Below are 21,960 nucleotides of genomic sequence, written 5' to 3'. Positions count from 1 at the left end.
ACCCCTTCAAAAAGGGTTCTCACATTGTATGCTGTTCACGAAGTTTAGCATCTGTTGCATCATTATTTTTACCTGCAGTTACTATGACATCAATCAGGTAGGTGACAAAGTAAAATGAGAGTATATTTATGAATGTATTTCCAATGAAGTGTCACTGTGCCATCTTTGTGCCCTCAGAAGCTTTCCCTTTCCATTTCTCTTCCAAACTTCCCATCACAACTATCGTGAAGGGTTAGTGCTGGCTGACAGCATTTAACCTGGTGCACAGCTGGGCTGTTGGTGCTGTGAATCCTGGGTCCCAGCACTGGTGAGCATATTCCCCACTGATGAGTGCAGGATAGTATGAATGCGGTGCTGAGAAGGTGAGCAACGGAGAATTCCACGAGAGAAATCACTAAAGCTCGCAAAGAGAAACTCTCCACAAAATTAGCTAATTATTGATGGAGCTCGGAGACTGGAAAACATAACCCAGGAAAAAACTTGTCAGTAATCATACTGAGGTCATTATTTCATCTACTCTGGTACTATGACATTCAGTTGGTGTAGCGGCACACTTCACTTAAATGCAATGCCTCCACTACTTTGCAACTGTAGGATTTACTGACTGTTTTTTTTTCGAATCATAGAATCCCTACAATGTGGAAGCAGGCCATTTAGCCCATTAAGTCCACACTGAATCTCCGAAGAGTGTCCCATCCACACCAAAATCCCTACCCTATCCTTGGATCTCTACATTTTTCCCATGGTTAATCCACCTGACCTGCATATCCTCGGATACTATGGGCAATTTAGCATGGCCAATCCACCTATGCACATCTTTGGACGTTGGAAGGAAACTCGAGCACTTGGAGAAAACCCACGCAGACACGGGGAGAATGTGCAAATTCCACACAGACGGTCGCCCAAGACTGAAATTGAACACAGGTCCCTGGCGCTGTGAGGCAGCAGTGTTAACCACTGAGCCACCATAGAGGAATTTTATTCACTAGAGTGTAGGAGATTGAGATAAACCTTATAGGGGTTTATAAAAAAATGAGGGGTAGAGTTAAGATGAATGTCATGTATCTGTTCCCTAGGGTGGGGAATTTTAAGACTAGTGGGGATGTTTCTAAGGTAACAGGAGAAAGATTTAAAAAAGACATGGAGGCACTTTGTTTGAGATCTATATGCAGTCTGTGAAACTCCATGGACAGTGTGTGTGTGCGCTCATGTGCACGTGCAAATGTATCTGCATCACACTGTGACGTGCAAACACTGGACAAAACCTGCAAAATCCAGATTTTGCTTCTTGTTCTATTGACATACCAAAAAGGTAGCTATATCAGCTTTCAGTGGTGAACATAAAATAAATTCCATAAGGATTAATATCTCCGGCCTCGAAATACATGGAATGATATACAATCAAATACTAATTTAGCATGGCAATTTTTCCACTCATGATTAATGAAATCAGAACGACTTGCAGCTAAGGTGCAAAGTACACTCAGGACAGTAAATTGAGGGATGTCCAACATTCATGCCCCAGTAAAGCCATGACATTTGATGATTCACAACATTTTAAAGGGCAAGGTTTTCAATACTGGTTTTAAAACTGGTGTTACCAGCATAACCTCAGAAGTATTCTGCTAAAAATGTCAAACATTGCTCTAAAAATCCTATCTTTCATTCCCATAGATTTGACCAGTTATGTACAAAGTGACATAAGCCTGCAGGATATTAAGTTTGCATGTTGCAATCTTGTTGGATTACGGGTATGGACAAAACGAACCAAAGCAATCTCACAGGAGCAGCAAGGTGCGTCTAATGGATCCTTTGAAATGTGTTGCATTACATAACATGCATTACCAAGAGAGAGTTCAGTTCAGCCCAATAAGCTGTCAACGTCATGCATCAAATTAACCAGTCCACAGAGCATGCTGTATGAGTGTTAGGCAGAGAATCTGACAACTAGCTTAGGCCTGACAAACTACACAAGCTTAAAAAATCCGGAGCTTACAAACTTGATATTGCCCCATTGTATAGAACAGCAATAACTGACAAACTGGTTATCACTTGTTTCCAGTCATCTATAGGATGTTTCTCAGAGTTCCAATTTCAAATGTGGCATGAGGAAATCTTGAGTGGTGCCGCCATAGATTTTAAAGCAATTTACCTTCGTGCAATTTGCAGAGTCAATTGCTGATATTCATGGTGTGGTCTCATTATAATTGTGATGAGTCTCCAGTGTTGGATGATTACAGACAGGCAGAATACCACTTGCAGTGGTTTCAGAATGATTGCAAGTTGGGGGTTTGGGGTGGGAAGAGGGGTTGCAGTGCCGAATTTTGGAGGACTCCAGCAACATACAGGAGGATTTTTGTGGAGCCAGGGTCATCCATTCTTCTTTGGCAAAACATTTATTTTTTTTTAAATTGAGAGTCCTGTGTTGGTGTTTTAAAGGTGTCGTTAAGCAAGTGTGCATGAGTTCAGTGGATGAAAAACATTTGCTTTAGTCTTTGAAACGTGGCACTGATTCACCTTTTGAAAATACGGTGTCTTCTCTTTCAGTCATCACTCATAACCATCAGCTAACTGCATTTCCGCATCAAGAGGCACACAGTCAAATTACTATGCTGGCGAGGCTCACTCTCCCTTTAGTTATTGCGCCTGCGGATCAAGGACAACAATGCAGATTGTTCCATTAGCTAGACTTTTACTAAAGATTTCCAGCCAGCGTTTATCTAACTCATTTCAGTACGTGCCTGGATTCAGGGCTGCACTGACAGTATTCTTTGTCCCTGCGGGCTTCATTTGGATCCCTGCATCCTTCTTCTCTGCTATGTGTAGATTGAAAAGCTACACTTTTGGCTTGTTGATTAGTAAAGGTTGGGAGCAAGTCCCCTAACTGCAGTGTGGCTGCTTGAGGTTACGTTATTCTTACTCTCCCCCAAGCACCAGCCAAGTTCAGTTCATGCACATTGAATAAAAGAAGCATAGTTTTCACAGTATGAAGTCCTCTTCAAGTTCCCCTCCAAATCACACATCATCCTGACTTGAAAATATATGACCATTCCTTCATGAAAATGGATCAGAATTCTGAAACTCTACATCTCACAGCACTGTGGGAGTGCCTACATCACACAGGTTCAACTCAGTAGTTCACTGTTATCTTAACAAAGGTAAGTAGGGACGTGCAAGAAGTGCTGGTCTTTCTGGACAAATCCACATCCTAAAAGTTATGAACAATTTTACAAATGATAAAACTGCAAGTATCAGAAAATTGGAGCAAAAGTGAATGACTTTCATTCTTTGGTCTTAGTCCTGCCATCAGGGTGAAAGAGGCTTCAAGAGGCTACAATTTCCCAGAGTGCAGATTCTGGAGGAGGGACTGCTCCATCCAGTTAAGGATGGCAGGCAGACTCCAGCATCTGCATGGAAAAGCCTGTCGGCACGGTAAGATCAGCAGCTCCACCATCAAAGTGAGAACTGCCGAACTATACAGCAGCGCAGTGGCTCAGTGATTAGCACTGCTGCCTCACAATGCCAGGAACTCAGGTTTGATTCCAGCTTTGCTGACTGTCCATTTGCAGTTTGAACATTCTCCCCATGTCTGCATGGGTTGCCTCCGGGTGCTCCATTTTCCTCCTACAGTCCAAAGACATGCAGGTTAGGTGCATTGGCCATGCTAAATTGCAGAGAGAAAGTGAAGACTGCAGATGCTGGAGAGATCAGAGTTGAAAAGTGTGGTGCTGGAAAAGCACAGCAAGTCAGGCAGCATCCACGGATCAGGAGAGTCAACATTTTGGGCATAAGCCCTTCATCAGCAATTCCTAATGAATGGCTAATGACGGAAACATTGACTCTCCTGCTCCCCGGATGCTTCCTGACCTGCTGCGCTATTCCAGTGCCGCACTTTTCAACTATGCTAAATTGCTCCATAGTGTCCAGGGATGTGCTGGTTAGGTGGATTAGCCACAGTAAAATGTAGGGTGACGATGATAGGGTGGGAGAAGCTGGGTCTGGGTGGGATGCTCTTCAGAGGGTTGGTGTGGACTCGATGGGCTGAATGGCCTTTTTCTGCATAGTTGGGATTCTATGAGGACATGATATAACAGTCCTATTTGCTGGCTACAAATGGGGTAGACGGCTGGAAGTGTGGGGGCTGGAGGACATATAGGGCAAAGTCTTCCACCGCAACAAGTGCTTCCTTAGTCAAGGTTGAGATTGAGAGTGATGCTATTCCTGTTCAATAGAGTTCACAACTCTGATTTCTACCTGTCTTGCTGCTGGGAAGCCTACATTATTTCATGGATAACTTTCGGTCACAATCTCTGCACACCAGCTGGAAATTCCAGTGGGTGCCGGGAAAGTGCCTCAAGGGGCTTAATTTTCTACTCTCTGTTGTCAGGCAGATAACCATTTCCAACCTCAATCCCAACTTCTGCAGCATGAAGAGAAAGGAATCATTTTTGGAGCTGGCCAATACCCTGAAGAAGAGTACACATCCAAGGAGTTGATGAATAGTAAGACTTTGAAATTTAGACAGCAGTACAAGATTTCTTAAAATATGAATGTAGGTCGATAACTCAATAATATAAAATAACCGAAAGACCAATAAAGTATGAATGGGCTTTTATAATAGTGCATGGAATAGGTAAGTAAAGAAGTAATGACAAATTTCAATAAAAAATCAGTTATAGAAAAGACATTAAAGTCACAGATATCATTCAACATTGTTTGAGAAGGATGATGTCAGACAGTAAAACTTCGGATCCTGAGATGATTTCCACTGGGATGGGGAGGATCAGAAAAGGTGGATGAGAGTTTTGAAATAACAAATTGTTTTCACAGAGTTGAGTGGGAAAACGTAGTTCCTCTGGCTGAGCAGAGTTGAGAGTGTGGTGCTGGAAAAGCACAGCAGCACACTCTCGACTCTATCCTCCAGCATCTGCAGTCTTCACTTTCTCCTCTGGTTGAGCAGCCAGCGACGAGAGTTCATCAATTTAAAACTGACACCACGAAAGTGAGTAAAGAGGGTCAGAGAAGTTTCTTTACCACACAGTTGCTGAAATCCTCACTCTCTGGAATGGTTGAGGCTGAATTGATTAATTGTCTTAAGGGAACATTGAAGCAAAGAAATGCCCAGCAGCTTTCAAGTGGCAGCAGTTTTGAAGTCTTATTCAGGCAAAAAGCTAATAAATGCTGAATGAGTTGTAGAGTCTCCACCTGAGCTCTAAATCTCTATGAAATCATTACTTTACATTTGCCTTTGGATACTAACTGACCTGCCAACTACTTTTTCATCCAGTTTATGTGTCAACAGCTAGCAAATTGTAAGTCCATGCACAATCACAACTCTAATTATCTGGAAGAGGATTTAACAAAATTTTCTTGAGGTCCTTAAACGATGGGAGCTTTGGCTCAGTGAACTCACTCATGTAAAGTCAATCTTAATGAATTTTCCACAAGAGAGGGGCATGCAGGAACACTATTGTCTTAAATATTACCAATAAAACTGATTTGGAGATGCCGGTGTTGGACTGGGGTGTACAAAGTTAAAAATCACACAATACCGGGTTATAGTCCAACAGGTTCAATTGGACGCATTAGCTTTTGGAGCGACGCTCTTTCATCAGGTGGTTGTGATGACCACCTGATGAAGGAGCTGCACTCCAAAAGCTAGTCCTTCCAATTAAACCTGCTGGACTATAACCCGGTATTGTGTGATTTTTAACTCCAATAAAACTAATATTTAAAAAAAAAGACTTCAAAGAAATAAAATTAATACAAGATTTATGAAGCCTCTGAGAAATGTTGTGGTAAGGTAGTTTCTAGATGAGGAAGGTCTTAAGTTTGATCTTTGTATCTCTTTGTGGTTAACTGAAGAATGAGGAGATCTCATAGAAACCTGAAACAACTCCACAGAGGGCAGTATCCTGTCACTAAGTCACATTTTATTTACACAGCCCTATAAAATTCTAACAGGACTAGACAGGATAAACACTGGAAGAAATGTTCCTGATGACTGGAGAGTCCAGAACTGAAGTCAAAGTATGAGGATATGGGGTAGGCTATTTATGACTAAAATGAGGAGAGCCTTTTTCACCGAGAGAGTGATGAATCTGTGGAATTCTCGACCACAGAAAACAGTTGGTGCTAATATATTGAATGTTTTCAAGAAGGAATTAGATGTAGTTATTAAAGGAGTCAAATGGTACTGGGAGGAAATGAAAGCAGAGTAATGCGTTGGATGATGAGGCATGATCATACTGAAAGGTGGAACAAGCTCGAAGGGCTGAACAGCCCACTACTGATCCTGTTTTCTATTTTTCTATGTTTAACTATCCAGAAATGAAAAGATTGATCCCAGCATCTTTGGACTGTGGGGAGGTGATGTATCAAACAAGATTCCTACTCCTGATTGCTGTCCAATTTGAAAGTGCACCATATGGATGGGAGGACGAGTTTATAGTCACCTGTTTTGTCTATCTACCTTCAATTCTTACAGTGAAGGCTGTTGGACTAGTAACAAGCTTCACAAATTCATACAATCATTGAGTCCCCACAGTGTGGAAGCAGACCATTTGGCCCATGGAGTCCACACCAACCTCTGAAATGCATCACACCCAGACCCATCCATCCTACCCTATCCATGTAACCCTGCATTCTCCATTGCTAATCCACCTAACTTATGCATTCCTGAACACTATGGGCAATTTAGCATGGCCAATCCACCTAACCATCTCTGGACTGTGTTGGTTCTCATGTGAATAATTAACTTTGGTTGAGGTAATAAATGCAGCCATAAGCTAAGTTGCAGAAATAGAAAGAAGAGTGGGAGACAAAGAAAGAAATGTGTCTCTCTTCTTTGAATAGGAATTAGCCCACCACCTTATGTTATTTAAATGTTTCCTTGACATGATTTTCACTGCATGCTATTGCTGGAGCAGAAATATTGTTTTTTGCTTTAAAGAAGCAACATCACTCATTCTGGTGTTTCTGTGAAAGAATGGGTAATATTTGTAAAGGCTTGAGCATGACAGAAAAATTATTTTGAAATATCAGTTGGATAATGGAGCTATAAATAAAACGAATCAACTGTCACTAATGTAAAGGAATAGGCTCATTTCCAAAGGTTTCTGACTGAAGGATTCATGCTGTACAATTACCTTCAGTGCATTGTGAACTTTCTTTTATTCATTCATGGGATTTGAGTGTCATTGATTGGGCCAATATTTATTGCCCTTGAGAAGGTGGTGGTGAGTTGACGTCTTGAACTGTTTTCGTCCATTTGGTGTACATAGACTCACAATACCATTAGGAAAGGAATTCCAGGATTTTGACCAGGGGACACGAAAGGAATTGTGACATATTTTTAAGTCAAGATGGTGAATGCCTTGGAGGGGAACTTGTAAGGTTCTAAAGAATATATTTTGGATGTAAAATACTAACATTTTGTCTTCATGTGACACCTTTAACTTAATAAAATTAAACAGAAGAGGACCTCAATAAATTATAGGAGGACATTAAGAAACATTTAGACTAGGTATATAAAATGCAACACAGATACATATGAGGTTGTATGTTTTCGTTGGAGGAATACAGAGATCCTTTACTACTTGAAATGTGCAAGTCAAGGTTTGGTAGAGAAACAAACAATCTCAGAATACATGTATACCTATCACCAAAACTTTTGAGTTTTGAATTGGCAAGAAAATTAGTTAAAATAAACAAAGTGCTTAACTTTATTTCTAAAAGAATAGAATTGAGAAGTAGGGCTATTGAACTATCTGAACTTTGGTCAGATCAAACTGCATGCAGTATTGATTGTCATACAATAGAATGATATTTAGGCAATGGATAAAAGCACAAAGGAGATTTATGATGATGACACCAAAAATGTGAAGGTATACATATCAGGAAAGGATCAAAAGGTTAGGTCCCCTTTCTCTTGAAAACAAAAGAAAGCTGAGGATTGATTGATCTTTTATTTTCTAATTTGTGAAATGATTTGAACGAGTCAATACAGAAATAATGTTTTGACTTGTAGGGATGAGCATAGTTGGAGAGAGTCAGTCTAAATGTCTGCTGCTTTAAGGAATTTAACAGGGAATTCAGAGGAAACCTATTTATCTAAAGGGTGGTGAGAATGTGGAACTTACTATCATAGAGATGATTAAAGGGAATCATATAGACATACTTAAAGGAGGCTAAATTAAAATGAGAGAGGAGAAAATACTGATACAAATTTCTGTGATAAAATTAAACAATCAAAGATGAGAGGAGGCTCAAGTACAGCATGGGCTGGTTGGGATGAATAGCCTGTTTCAGTTATTGTCTATTCTATGTGATTCTTTATTTATAGTCTGAAAATATTTCACGAGGGTATTATAAAACAAAACCTGACAGTGAGCCACATGAGGAAATATTATGATAGATATCTAAAAACATCATTTTTAAGGAAATTGTTAAAGGAGGAAGACAAAATAATGAGCTGGAGATGTCTGGGGGGGGGGAATTTTCAGACTTTAGATCCTTAGAAAATGAAGGCGTAACTATTAAAACAGGTATTTTCAAGAGGCAAGAATTAGATGAGCATTGATATTTCAGAGAGTTGTGGCATGGAAGGAGATAACAGAGATAGGGAAGAATGAGGTCACGAATGGGTGTGAAAACAAGGATGAGAATTTTAAAACTAAGTGAATAAGATACAGAATATTCCTTAACTTGCTTTTACTAATCAGTGGAGGCTGATTCACTGTAAACCAAATACTTGATCTAATAATTCAGTCCCATTTACATCTGTAGCTTCACTTAGTGGGCGGCACGGTGGCACAGTGGTTAGCACTGTTGCCTCACAGCGCCAGAGACCCGGGTTCAATTCCCGCCTCAGGCGACTGACTGTGTGGAGTTTGCACGTTCTCCCCGTGTCTGCGTGGGTTTCCTCCGGGTGCTCCGGTTTCCTCCCACAATCCAAAAGATGTGCAGGTCAGGTGAATTGGCCATGCTAAATTTCCCGTAGTGTTAGGTTAGGGGTAAATGTAGGGGTAGGGGTATGGGTGGGTTGCGCTTCGGCGGGGTGGTGTGGACTTGTTGGGCCGAAGGGCCTGTTTCCACACTGTAAGTAATCTAATCTAATCTAATCTTAAAATCAACAGACGTTTCTTAATGAACATGCGCTGGCACCATATACTACAATCTGAATCTGGTTACTAGAAGATTTAAAACATTTATTTTTCTGAAAAAAGTTCAATTTTAGTCATGAAAGTAATCTGCATTGTGCAAGACAGATAAGAAATGGGATCATATTAGTGAACTTGATCCAGCTGCAGAGAATCACATTCTCAGGTACATATTTGAGTTATGATGCCAGTATCGATCTGTGCTAAAAATACTCATTTCCTGAGAGCAGTAATAAATTAATTGGTATGAACGGGTATTTCCTCAGAACTGATCCTTCAGCTGAATCAGTCTCAATTTTGAGGGGAAAAATCAATATGAAAGGATGGTAACACAAATGTGAAACTGGATGTATTTGTCAAGCAGCTTAAGGTAGTGAGTTTTTAAAACAAATGTCAGAATAATCAAACCCAATTTCAAAAATACGCCAAGAATATCTTTAAGCTGTGAACAGATGCACATAGGAATTAGATTTGAGAGAGAGAAAAAGCAACAAAAAGGCTTTTTGGATACAGCTGAATTCTAATAAATTCATAACTGTTTTGCCAAGAAATGTTATGATCAGATCAGGATATATTTTCGCAAATTGCAGATTAAAACTGCCAATTTTTAAATATTTGCCCCACACTCTGTTTGATCATTAATTCAGCAAATCAAACTCTAGACAAAAACAACAACAAAAAATTAACAAAAATCTGCATTTCACAGTGATTAAGATGTTTTCTGGCTGTGGATTACAAATGCCAGTTAATTATTGTTGGACTATAAGACAGATAACTGGTGAACGTAAGTGCTGTACTTCAGTTGTGTGTTCCATGGAAAAGGAATGAATGGAAAAGGACTAGGACTGATTGGAATTGTGTAAAATAGGTCTGAATGGGAAGGGACTTGATCGACTGAAATTCTGTGCAAACGGGATTAAATAGGAAAGGTTTGGTCCATTGTAGCTCTGTCAAATGGGATTGACTGGCCTATTGGAATTCTTTGCGTACATCGGAAATAATTTTATCTGGATTTGACACTGCGGTGGTAATATCTGTCCTTGCATATGTGGTTTCATATTGTAGTGTATTTAGCCTTTTACAGGTTTCAAGCTATGTGTAAGCTGTATATCATCATCTTTTCAATGTTGAACAAGAAAAACATGTTACTATCAGGCAACTAGATTTAAACACACTGGGAGCTGAGCGCTTGCTCAATTTTACTACTTAGAAGTTTCTGCTCTGACTCAATATCTTTAGGGGTGAGCTTTTGAAGCAGTAGGTCAAATAGAATTGGGACTGTTTGAATTCACTTAATTCAAGATCTATTCAAATTCTACTTGACATTCCTGCCTGTTCTAGATAAGAGTAGCAGTAGGATTACACAAAGAGAATAAGTGCCTTGAATGCAGAGAGGTTCTTTGGGCTGATGTGATTATAAGCTAAGAAACTACTTTTTAAAATAAAGTTTTTTTTTATTTGTAAGCGTTTTGAATTCTTTCATTTTCTATTCTGGTATTTGTGAGCAATGTGTACCGTCTAGAACTCATCAGGTGCGATGGTAATTCTTTCTCAGGTCTTTAAAAGACCCCCTGAGCTGAATGGTTCTTCTTTGAAATGTCTCTCCTGCAATGGAATACCACTTGGCATCTACTGGGCAGTGCCTACCAGCAATCAAACATGCCATTGCAAGGATTGAACAAATGTTTCGTTACTATTGGATGACTGCTGCTTCAAAATGTTCTATTCCTGTGCTTCAAATTATTTTAATGGTTTCATTTTGAACTTTGTCACTGAAGTCACTACCTACTTTCAATTTCAACATGAACCTAGATTTTGCAATTGCCAAATAATCACAGCCCTACCGTATAGATGGCAGTTGTGAACTGCAACCCAGCGGAATCTCTAATGGAGCAGTCTTGAGGGAAGATGCCCAGGTAATTGAAGATACTGATGGACAATTACCCTACACCTGTAATTCTCTGAAAGTATCCATATAAATTGGATAATTCCACTGTTAGTCATGGAAAGTTCAATTATTAAAAATCCTGGGCAACTACTAAGTTGATCACAAGCTCATCACCCACCATCATCCCTCTCAATGTCAACTCCCCACACTTTTTATGTACCCAGTCCCCTGACTCCACCGCTCCTCCAAACCCAGAACCCAACACCAACCTCCCACCTTGCATGCTTCCAATCCCCCGGGACCCAACACACCTTCACCTCGGATCTGGCACCCTTCCTTCACTTGCTGTCTGCCCGAGACCTGACAGCTCACCTCTCCCCACACCCATCAGGACCTGACCCAAACCCATCACCCAAACTGACAGTGCCTTTCCTCACAACGTACCAGACCTGATATCTCCTGCTCACCCTGACTTACTTCATCACTTAGGCAAAATTGAGGACTGCAGATGATGGAGATTAGAGTCAAGATTCGAGTGGTGCTGGAAAAGCACAGCAGGTCAGGCAGCATCCGAGGAACAGGATAATCGAGTTTCGGGCAGGAAGGGCTTTTCCAGCAGCACGCTAATCTTACTCCATTACTTACCTGGCCCCTTTTACACTTTGCATCCTGGCAGTGTACACACCTGGCAAACTAGCCCCTACACACCTGATACCCTACCTGCCCGGGATTTGAACCTCACATCTATCTTGTGCCCCTGTCCTTTTGCAAGAACTGTCAAAATGGCTGTCTGTGTGCTTGGGTCTTTAAATCACAGTAAACAGCAAATGAATGTTGTGGATAATGGGGATTGTCTGCTTTTCTGACTATCCTGCAATATGAGGAGCCTGTCAGATTTCAAGTATGATACATATTTCTGAATTGGATCTGATCAGAATCTCCTCTCAGAAATGTAGAACTCATTTTAATGTATTTAAAAAAACACTTGGAAAGTCCACAGATAATAAATCTATCTATCTATATATATTTGATTAGATGGCACCATGGTAAAAGGGTTTGAATATGGGTCACCTGAAATTTGGCACCAGCTGAATATGAGACAAATTTAGTAGCCATATATCACCAAAGTGCATTTAAATTTAACAAAAATTGTTTCACAATTATAACCAATGTTTTGAATTCCTTAAAATTGAACTTGTATTGTTACAAGTCTAAAGACATTAAAATTAAAATAAGACTTAAAAAGAGGATTTATACAATAAGATGATAGAAACTGGGACTCTTATCATTGAACAAAGCAAAGGAAAAACTGGCAGAGGTGTTCAAATGTATGGGAAACTTTGAAAAATTAATTCCAGCCAATATCTTCCTACCAGTAAATAGATAAATTTAGTGTCATCAACAAAACAACAAAATGAAATATTCCAAGATTTCTTTGAAGGCAAATTGGTTTTGTGATGTGGAACAACTCTTTTGGAGCTAAAATAACTCCACAGAGACAGCTGTCAGAATGAACAGGATGTCTGACCCTCCTGTTTTAATCTGTTAGCCAAACTTACCTGATTTGACCAAATTAACAGACCCAATCAGGGAGCTCATATTTTATGACGTGCACCTGCCTGACCTCATTATAATGACTACTGGAACATGGGTGAAATTGGAACAAGTCAGAATTTTTCTTTTTGAGGATACCAGTATAACGAGAGGCTATTGGCATTAGACAGTATCCAAGAAAATAAATAAGAAACTCAGATATCACCGAGAAGAGGTAAACCGTAGAGCTTACAATCACAAAGGGTGGTTAAAGTAATTAGTGTACATGTTTTTATGGAGAAGCTTGACAAATAATCGAGAAAGAAGGAAATAGATAGTTGCAGTGGTCAAACTAGATGAGAAAGATGGAAGAAGGCTGAAGTGAATTGGAAACACCATATGCTCTGTTTGGACTAGATGGTTGTTTTTGTGCTGTTGACCCAATATAATGGATCTCTGCCGCTATTACAAAGTTGCTTTTATATAGTGCCTTTCATGACCACTGGAAGTCCCAAGGCATTTAACATACAATGAAGAATTTTGAAGTGTTGTAACTGTAAGAAACGTGGCAGCCAGACTGCACACAACAAACTCCCAAAGTCAGCATTATGACAACAATCAAATCATCTTTCTTTATGATGTTAATTAGGTGAGCGATATGGGTCAGACTCCATGGGATAACTCACTGCTCTTCAACAAAAGATACATAGGATACACTGATGACCTTATTATGGCCTTCCTTCAGAGGAATTATTTTTTATGTATTCACTCCATCAAAACCTTTCATTATATTAACATCCTCTAATCAATCTCCTCTCAACCTTCTTCAAGCGAGAGGAGAGATAAGCTGTTTATACTTTTCTGTTTGTATGTTGATATATTTCGAACGTCATTCTTGTAACCTTCTCTGTACCCTCTCCAGTTTCTCTCTGCTTTTATGGCTCAGTCAGATGGCTTTTTGATTAACAAAGAATCCAATGTTAAAGGGATAGACAAGAAAGTGGAATCCAGAATCAGATCAGCAATGATCTTATATAATGTCAGAGCAGACTGGAGAGGCCAAATGACTTACAACTGCTCTCAGCCCAAGAGAAAAGGTATACCACTTGGGCAACAGCACGTCAAGAAGGTCACTCGCCAGCACCTCTCAAGAACAATTGTGGATAGACAATAAATGCGGTCTTGCTGGTGGCACCCATATCCCATCAATCCACACAGAAAAACTCAGAAGTTGAAAAGTGAGTGTCAGATTTGAGATTTTGAAAATTACAACCTCTGACATCACTCCAATTCACATACATTTTTATGTGTTAAAATCCGGCCGAACATCACAATTTAATATGAGAGGTTTCCTTGTATAGTAATATTCAACAAAAAAATAATTGAATGTGTTTACAGTGCCATACAAATTGAGCGATAGACCACTGATGGGTGTTAATTGGGCTAACAAGATTCGTAAATAGATCGATCAAAAAATATGAATTTAGATCAGCTAAAGAAAGGGTGTACCTCAGACAGAATACTTCTATGCAGCAACCCTATTTTGTACAGAATGATTATAGATCAATACAAGTTACATTAAAGTGCAGTACATTAGAGAATGTTATGTAAATTTTATAAGATTAGCCAATTTGGAAGGCAATTCTATACAATTTCTATTATATGTGACATGGTTATATTGTGGGAGAAAGCTTTGCTTTCTCAAGGTTTGATTGGTAACAAGTGACAATACTTTAACCTGTACTGCACAGATTAGATTCTTTATTGGATCTCTGAACAAAACAACATTTGTACACAAGTGATATTTTATAAAAACAGAGACATTATGCACAATAAACTTCTTTAAAACAGTCATTGAATTCTATTTATGAATCTAAATTTGACATGGTCTTGTAGTTCCTGACCCCAATGGCTTAAAGGTTAAGGGGGTGCCTGCCCACAAGGTAGACACTTGTCCCTGCAATTTTACACTTTCTTCAGAGGAAATTCCACTTTAGAGAGCTGCTAGCTAATTGGATAGCTAACAGTTTTGGAAATGTGTTGCTGGAGAAGCGCAGCAGGTCAGGCAGCATCTAGGGAACAGGAGAATCGACGTTTCGGGCATTAGCTAACAGTTTTGCAGTATCAACAATGCCATGAGTGGGACCACAGACCAGTCCTTCATACTGAGGAGCCTGGGTAAATCTCAGGCCTGGCGTCGCTGGCAAAGTGAGTAAAAGTGGTTGGATTTGAAAGCAGGGAATAATTTTTGTGGGCTGATGCCTCTGAGGTGCTCGGGTGTGCTGCAATGCTAGGTTCCCCCATTCCTTGAATGACACCAACACAGGCAGCTAGACTTACCTGACGTCCTGTCCTCCATTTAGTTATGGCCAAGACATGGAATGTTCATGTTCATGGAATGTTCATGGAATGCCCTGCCAGTAGCAGTGGTGGACTCTCCTCATTATGGGCATTAAGCGGGCATTGGATAGGCATATGGAGGATAGTGAGCTAGTGTAGGTTAGGTGGACTTGGATCGGCGCAACATCGAGGGCCAAAGGGCCTGTACTGCACTGTATTCTTCTATGTTCTATGTTCTATGTAAGACAGGGGTGGTTAAGTAGTTGGAGCATAGATAACCTGCTGGCAAATATGTGCCCTCTCCAGAGTGCATATTTCAATCCAGCAGAAACTTTTTAAAAGTATTAAAAACAATTGCAATTTTCAATTGCTACTCAAACTGTTTGCAGGTCAATTTGAGTTGGCATTTTCACCTGAAAATAAAAGCCAGGTTGCACGATAACACTGCAGTTAGTATCTAAAGTCAGGACTGTGTTACTTCTTTCCTTTCTGCCACTTCAGGCCACCACTCCCTGGTTAGAACCATTCTTTTTACAGAGTTCTGCCAAAACAATTGTCAAATTATGCTTAGACTCAACTGATACATTTGTTTCCCACTTATTCAGGAACTCAGTAGAAACATATTTTAAAAAGATTCATCAAAATGTAGAAGCTGCCGCCAAAAGGAGCAGTTGAGGCAAATAATGCAAATTCAAAGATGGAAAATATTGATAAGCACACAGGAGAGAAAGCATTAGACATATCTGCTGGTAAGGCAAACGTGAGGACTGCAGATGCTGAAAGTTAGATTCAAGATTAGAGTGGTGTTGGAAATTCACAGCAGGTCAGGCAGCGTCCGAAGAGCAGGAAAATTGACATTTCGAGCAGGAGCTCTTCATCAGAAATGTCGATTTTCCTGCTTCTGGGATGCTGTCAGGTCTGCTGATAAGGTTGTGTTCAGAATACGGGGAGGAAGATTGTGTGGATTATAACTGCTGGCACTGACCAGTTGGTTAGAAAGGCCCATTTCTATGATTGAGATTAGATGTACTCGGTTTAACATTTAGTCCCTCTCTCTCTCCCAGGAAGCATGCACCTTTGTCTGCTATTGGCCCTATCTTAAACGTAAAGTCTGGTCAGTCCCCTTTGCAGGGAAGAATAAGCATAGGGCATATGCACAATGTTAATCCAATGACCTGACTTTAATTTTCAGAAAATCAAATGAGTTTCAAATGTGCTTAAAATATCAGAAAGAAAGAAAACAAAATTTGAAAAGACAAAAGTAAAATGACCTACTTTAAGGGATAAAGATAAGCCACTGCTTGAAAGCTGACTTCTGTCACTGATGGTATCAGTAGAACACCCGAATACCTCAATTTGCAAGATATATTTTAAATACGGCAGCATTTCATTCATCATTTCAATTGGTTATTGTTGAACAGTCTCTCCAGAGCCTTATCTTAGGAATTCCTCTGCTTACAAATTGCCACTAACAGCAAGGCCATCCTAACAAGTGCTGAGCAGCCCTCAGTGCCTCAAATGAGGATGCCACTGGTACTTACTGGTAATGTAGTGTCATGCAGGGCTCAAATGCAGCTTTTACTCCCCTAGCAAATAGATTTATCTGAATTTGTTGAAAGTGGCAATGGCCTTTCCTGACGAATGTTCTTTTCATACTCAGAAAACCAATGTAAACTGAAGCATTGCAACCGAAATGAGAATCCAGCTGACGAAAGCATTGTCAGTGGAAAAGTGCTGGCAGGAGCCTAAACATCTGCGAAAAGTGCACTGTTCAATTTCCGACATCGACACTGTGCAGAAATTGAGCAATGTGGTGCTCGATCACAAATGCATTTCTCAGAATGTAGCTTAATCTTAAATTTGTTTTCAAACAGCATTGACTTACTTTTCTGAGATATTTCAGAATTGCATTTAGGAGGATTTCAACAGAATTCAGAAGAATGCACAAGCAACAATTTCTAAATCATATTCCTATATGTTCAATAATTCATTATTAAATATTGAGAAGGTAAAGAGAAAAGATTAATTTTTGGAAATGGGCTGTCGCCTCTAGATACATTTCTTAACCTCAAACAGCAAAGCACACAATAAAGCCCACTGAAAGATCAGGACTCCTTGCTGTTTGTTTGCCTGGTGGTCATTTGAATCTGTTATTGCTGGGACATTTTGAAACCTCACATCATGTAAAACCGCAGTGCATTATAATATTGACTAACATGTCAGCAAAGTGACTTAACACTTGTGAGGCCAGACATGGACAGTCATATAAAGGTGTCCAGTGCAAAGCGAAAGGCAAACTCTGGTATTCCATTATTCAATCATTAAAACTCCAAGTGGTGATGGGAAACTAATGAGCAGCAGACTGCCCTGTATCTGAGCAGAGCTGCATGGGTTCTGCCTCCTGCAGTTTTTGATGATGTGTTGAGCTTGGTAACATGTCAAGACGATAACTGAGCTGAAGGTTAACTGTACTCATTTGTGCAAATCAGATAAGTGTTAGGTTAACCATGAACAATGGGTTTCCCTGAACAATTTGGCATATTTAAGTGGGATGCCTTTGGTTGAAAGCTGTCATCCAGTGTATTACCAATTAAACAGATACAGATCCATAATAATAAAAAAAATTGGAACAAACAAGAAAAGGGAGCTCATTCCTCAGCTCAAGTTCATGATGTAGGCAGTCAGGAGATGAAACAGCAATACAGCAGATGCTATTGTGTTTTGTCAAAGTGGGTTAACAGATTGAAGGCTTATCAGTTGCTATAAAATCTGACAAGTCAAACCATTGTAAGATAAGAATAAATCTTCCTTCACAATACCTTGTCTCCAGTGGCACATTGCTATTCAGAACCCAGCTGTCCTGCAGCTGAACAGACTCTGGTGTGGTAGGCAGTTCATTGGGTGCAGCTGAAGGGGCATGAATCTGGTTCCTTCTGTTTGTCAAAGAGTTTCTGTTGAGGGAGTTGGCCGACGAGTGGTGGTGCGAGAGTGTCTGGTTGTGAGGTGGTGGAAGAGGAGGCCGTAGAGTGGACTGGCTATGATGGTTCGGAGGACCTGCGGAGAAAAGAAGAATACAATCATTAACATGCTATCATACATAACATTCCTTCACACAGATAAGTTGGTAAGTTGAAATGAAGATTCATAAATCTCTTGATACCTATTATGATAGAATGAAATGTCATCTGATTTCCACAGGTGCCATCCGTCCTTTTAATAATTGTTTATATTATTTCTACTGAAATTTATTCTATAATTCAGTCAAATAAACCTTCACAAAAATTGCAGTACTCGATATATAATCATAACCCTACTGTGCTCATCCATTCACATCGGGGTAGTTTCTTTGCTATGCTGGTTCTTTCCCCACTGTTAAGCATTTATCTTTTCATCTATGTCATAAATAATAGTCTATTTAGGAGTTTGTTTCAAGGCAGCTCTATATCTCAGGGAATCAGCTGACGTTGATAAATTGCTTGAGCTTCACACCTGTGGTTTACGCCATCGTGAGGACCCCTTTGTATGTTACTGACTTGTAGCAAACTCCTTGCTGTCTTTTATCCTCCAAGTAAATGTTTGCCACAAATGGATATTTGCAGGAGTTCCCGTTGAAATTTCTAAAGCAGTTAATTTTACCCCATAGAAATCTAAAGAGCACTTAAATTAAATTGTGTAGACTGCACAGTGTGAAGTAACAATTGAGTTAATGGGGAGACCTCCTGTTTTTAACACACTGAGGTGGATGTCAGGGTAATCAGCAGATTCTAAAGAAAAAGCAACAAAAAGACTGCAGTGAGCTCTTTGAATAGTTTTAATTACAGAGTGTACTGCCCTGTTCACTCTAAATATTGCAAACACATCATAAGACCAGTACAGAATAAGGAATAATACCCATTTGCACCAGATGGCATTGTTCCTGCTCATTTCTATCAGATTTCTTCTATAACTAATAACGTTTTTGTCACAAAAATATTGAATACATAGTGTATGTAAGCATTAATAAAAAGTGAAATTCTGTTCATTTGAAATGGAAAATGCTAAATGGGAAAATATCTGCATATTTAATAGGCATATCTCTTGGCATTTGTAATGACTTCATTTCTTATTATTCATGTATCTAATAAGCACAATGAGAATTTTACAGTTTGGCTAATGGATTAAAAGTCACACTTACTGATTGAATTGACTTGGGGTGAAGTTGGGTCATAGCACTTTCTTAAAACACAATACCCTTCCTTCTTCAAAACCATTACGTTATAAGAAAGCATTGCAAGAGCCATTTGGAAGTGACAAAATTCACTGATAGGTTCATCTGCAAATATTTTGATTGTTCTCATGTAACAAGCAGGACCCAGAATACAGTGCTCAGCTAACACACAGAAAAGTACTGTTAATAAAGAGCAGAAACCCTCATGTCCTCCAGGTAAGATAAGATGGGCTCAGCCAAGAGCCCATAGTATTGGGAATAATACATTAATATGGATGGAGGCCTGGCTTACTAACAGAAGACAGTGAGTTGGGATAAGGGGGGGGGCGGGGGGTATATTCAGAATGGCAACCTGTAACTCATGGAGTGCCACAGGGACCAGTGCTGGGTCCACAATTATTTACAATATACATAAATGACTTAGATGAGGATAGTGAATGTACTATAGCCAAGTTGCTAACAATACAAAAATAGGTGGGAAGGCAAGTGGTGAGAATGACATAGAGTCTGCAGAGTGATAAAGGCAAGTGAGTGGGCAAAATATTGTCAAATGGAATATAATATGGGGAAATGTGAGGTTATGCACTTTGGCAGTAAGAATAGAGGAGCAGAATATTGTTAAAATGTAGAAAGACAGTAGAATGCTCCAGAATAGGAGAATTTGGGGTCCTCATCCATGAATCAAAAGCTCGCACCCACATTTGGAAGCTTCACATGTGGCACTTGTTGAAGAATGTACTTCGCAAATCCACTTCTCTTCAACCATCAGCAAAGATGCACCATATGAAGGTGAACTTGTTTGTTGAGTATCCAACATCTTTCATAGATGGATGGATGCTGCAATTCCATAATTACCATCCCAGCTCTGATAAAGTTCTCAAGGTTGGAAAGCGATAGGTCAATGTTTCATAGGGTAAGGTCACTTGACTGGTGTGATGGTTTTCAAAGCCAGACACAAGTATAGAATAAGATAATAAAATAACAGCTTGTGCACTGCATTCTTTAAAATGGATTTTTTTTAAAAGAAGAAAGATTGAGTTGATAAACTTTCATATGATATTGAAGGAATTGGAGTTTGGATGCACAATAACACAAAGTGTGTACTCAGCATGCAGCAGCAAATGACATGGAAAACAATCTCAGCTTCTTTTCTGCTGTTTCTGATGGCTCCATCTTGTTTAAATGCAGCACTTGGCAACCACTCAAAGTGGTCAACAGTAGATAATTCAAAGAACACATTGAAAATATCTTATTTGCTGTGAAGCCCTTCAACCTCCATCTCCATAAAACAAATTTTACTTAAAAGCCTTTTTTTTCCAGTTTAATGAACTCGAATTGCTTTTCCAAAGCACTCAATGCATCTCGAGCACCCAGAGTAAACAAATTATTTTAAAATCCAATGTATTTAAGAATTCATTCGTTTTAAGCACATGATGAGGTGATTGGTAAATGATTATTGTTTTGGAAAGATGTGGCTTTTTGAAAAAAATCTATTACATACGGTGGCTCTATCACAAGAGTTTTGTTATAGTCAAATTCTTCTGGGCTTCCAAGAAAGAAAGAACTTACATTTTATTGAAACACATAGGATGCTACATATGTTTACTTATAGTTTACAGTGTAACCAATTTTGTTTTGATGACCACCTGGTTTGCACATCAAAATCCACAAAATCATCATGAAATGTTTAAACAGACATTTCATTTTGTGAGAGATAAATGTGAGGCAGGCCACTGGATGAAATCCCTGTTCTTCAGTGCAGAACAGAGAATTGTTCTATACTTTTGAATAGGTAGATCAGGCCTCAGTTTAACATCTTGCTCAAAGGACGAGGAACTCCATGACAATGAACATTTCTATCAGTATTACACTGAAGATAAAATTCTTTGTTCTCGAGTCGGAACTTGAACCTCAAAATTGCCAGTTCGAAGCTTAAAGGTGTTTAGTAGCTTGACTTAGGACATGTTTCGATACAGCAGAACTGTCTTGGTTTAAAGTGGTTGGTCACACACAACCTACATTCCAGTATGGTTAGGGTGTTACTAAAATCAAAAGCACTGACTGTAGAAGCAGACTGAGGGCAGGTATGGGGATGGATGAGAACCAGAGCAGCTGGGTAAAAGGGCTGACTTTATTCTTTGCAACTTCATCCTGGTTGAAAATAGTCAGGCTCTTTACTCTTCATTCCTCATCCACATCAAATCCACATCATCCCTTCCAGCCTGTGTCCATAGGGCCTCATACTCTGCATGTGAAGACATGTCTTCCTGCCAATGCTATGCCACCTCATTCTCCACTGACTCCAGCCATTTCCCTTGGTCTTTCATACCTTCCAAGCCTACTCATGTCTTCCAGTCACTCCCCACAGAACGACAAGGCCTTACACTTGATCAGAGGAATCATAAGGTAACAATGATGCAGTTAGAAATGGTATAGAATTATGCGGCATTTTTAAATACCAGAGCAGCTGTTCTAATGTATTTATGTGCAATGGAACTGAAAGCACTGACATTCACACGGTCCCACATTGAGCACACTGCAGAAAATTGCATGATATCATGGCATTTTATATCACATCAGGGGTTCGAGATCGACCAATATTGCAGACGTTTTCTGGTATTTTTGAACTATTCTTTCAATTTACACGCATGGGTATGCCCATTCTATGCAATATTTATTTAGAGGACTGACCTGCCATCATAATGCACTAGTCACTGCAGTATTCAACAGAAACCACCCACTGTATTATATTGCATCTGACAGTGCCACCGTGGATGTCCCCCATCCATTGAGAGAATTACTGCTGGTTCTCAGCAATTTCTGTTTCGCAA

At 39.6% G+C, this 21,960-nt stretch overlaps 1 protein-coding gene across 21 annotated transcripts in view; it reads right to left on the bottom strand.

Moving 5' to 3' along the window:
* Positions 1 to 21,960, bottom strand: part of LOC122556528 (teneurin-2-like) — a 2,772,576-nt gene that overhangs the window by 226,748 nt on the left and 2,523,868 nt on the right. For all 21 annotated transcript variants that reach the window (XM_087995212.1, XM_087995211.1, XM_087995218.1 and 18 more), the window contains one exon: positions 17,742 to 17,976. In XM_087995212.1, the coding sequence (XP_087851338.1) occupies positions 17,742 to 17,976 (235 nt within the window). The remainder of the gene's footprint in view (positions 1 to 17,741; positions 17,977 to 21,960) is intronic.

Source organism: Chiloscyllium plagiosum, unplaced genomic scaffold, assembly GCF_037043375.1.
Source record: "Chiloscyllium plagiosum isolate Xiang-an unplaced genomic scaffold, Cpla_swu_hap1 HiC_scaffold_16, whole genome shotgun sequence".
NCBI classification, from domain to species: Eukaryota; Metazoa; Chordata; class Chondrichthyes; order Orectolobiformes; family Hemiscylliidae; genus Chiloscyllium; species Chiloscyllium plagiosum.
The sequence above is the reverse complement of the archived record's forward strand: the minus strand, read 5'-3'. Positions and strand labels throughout refer to the sequence as shown.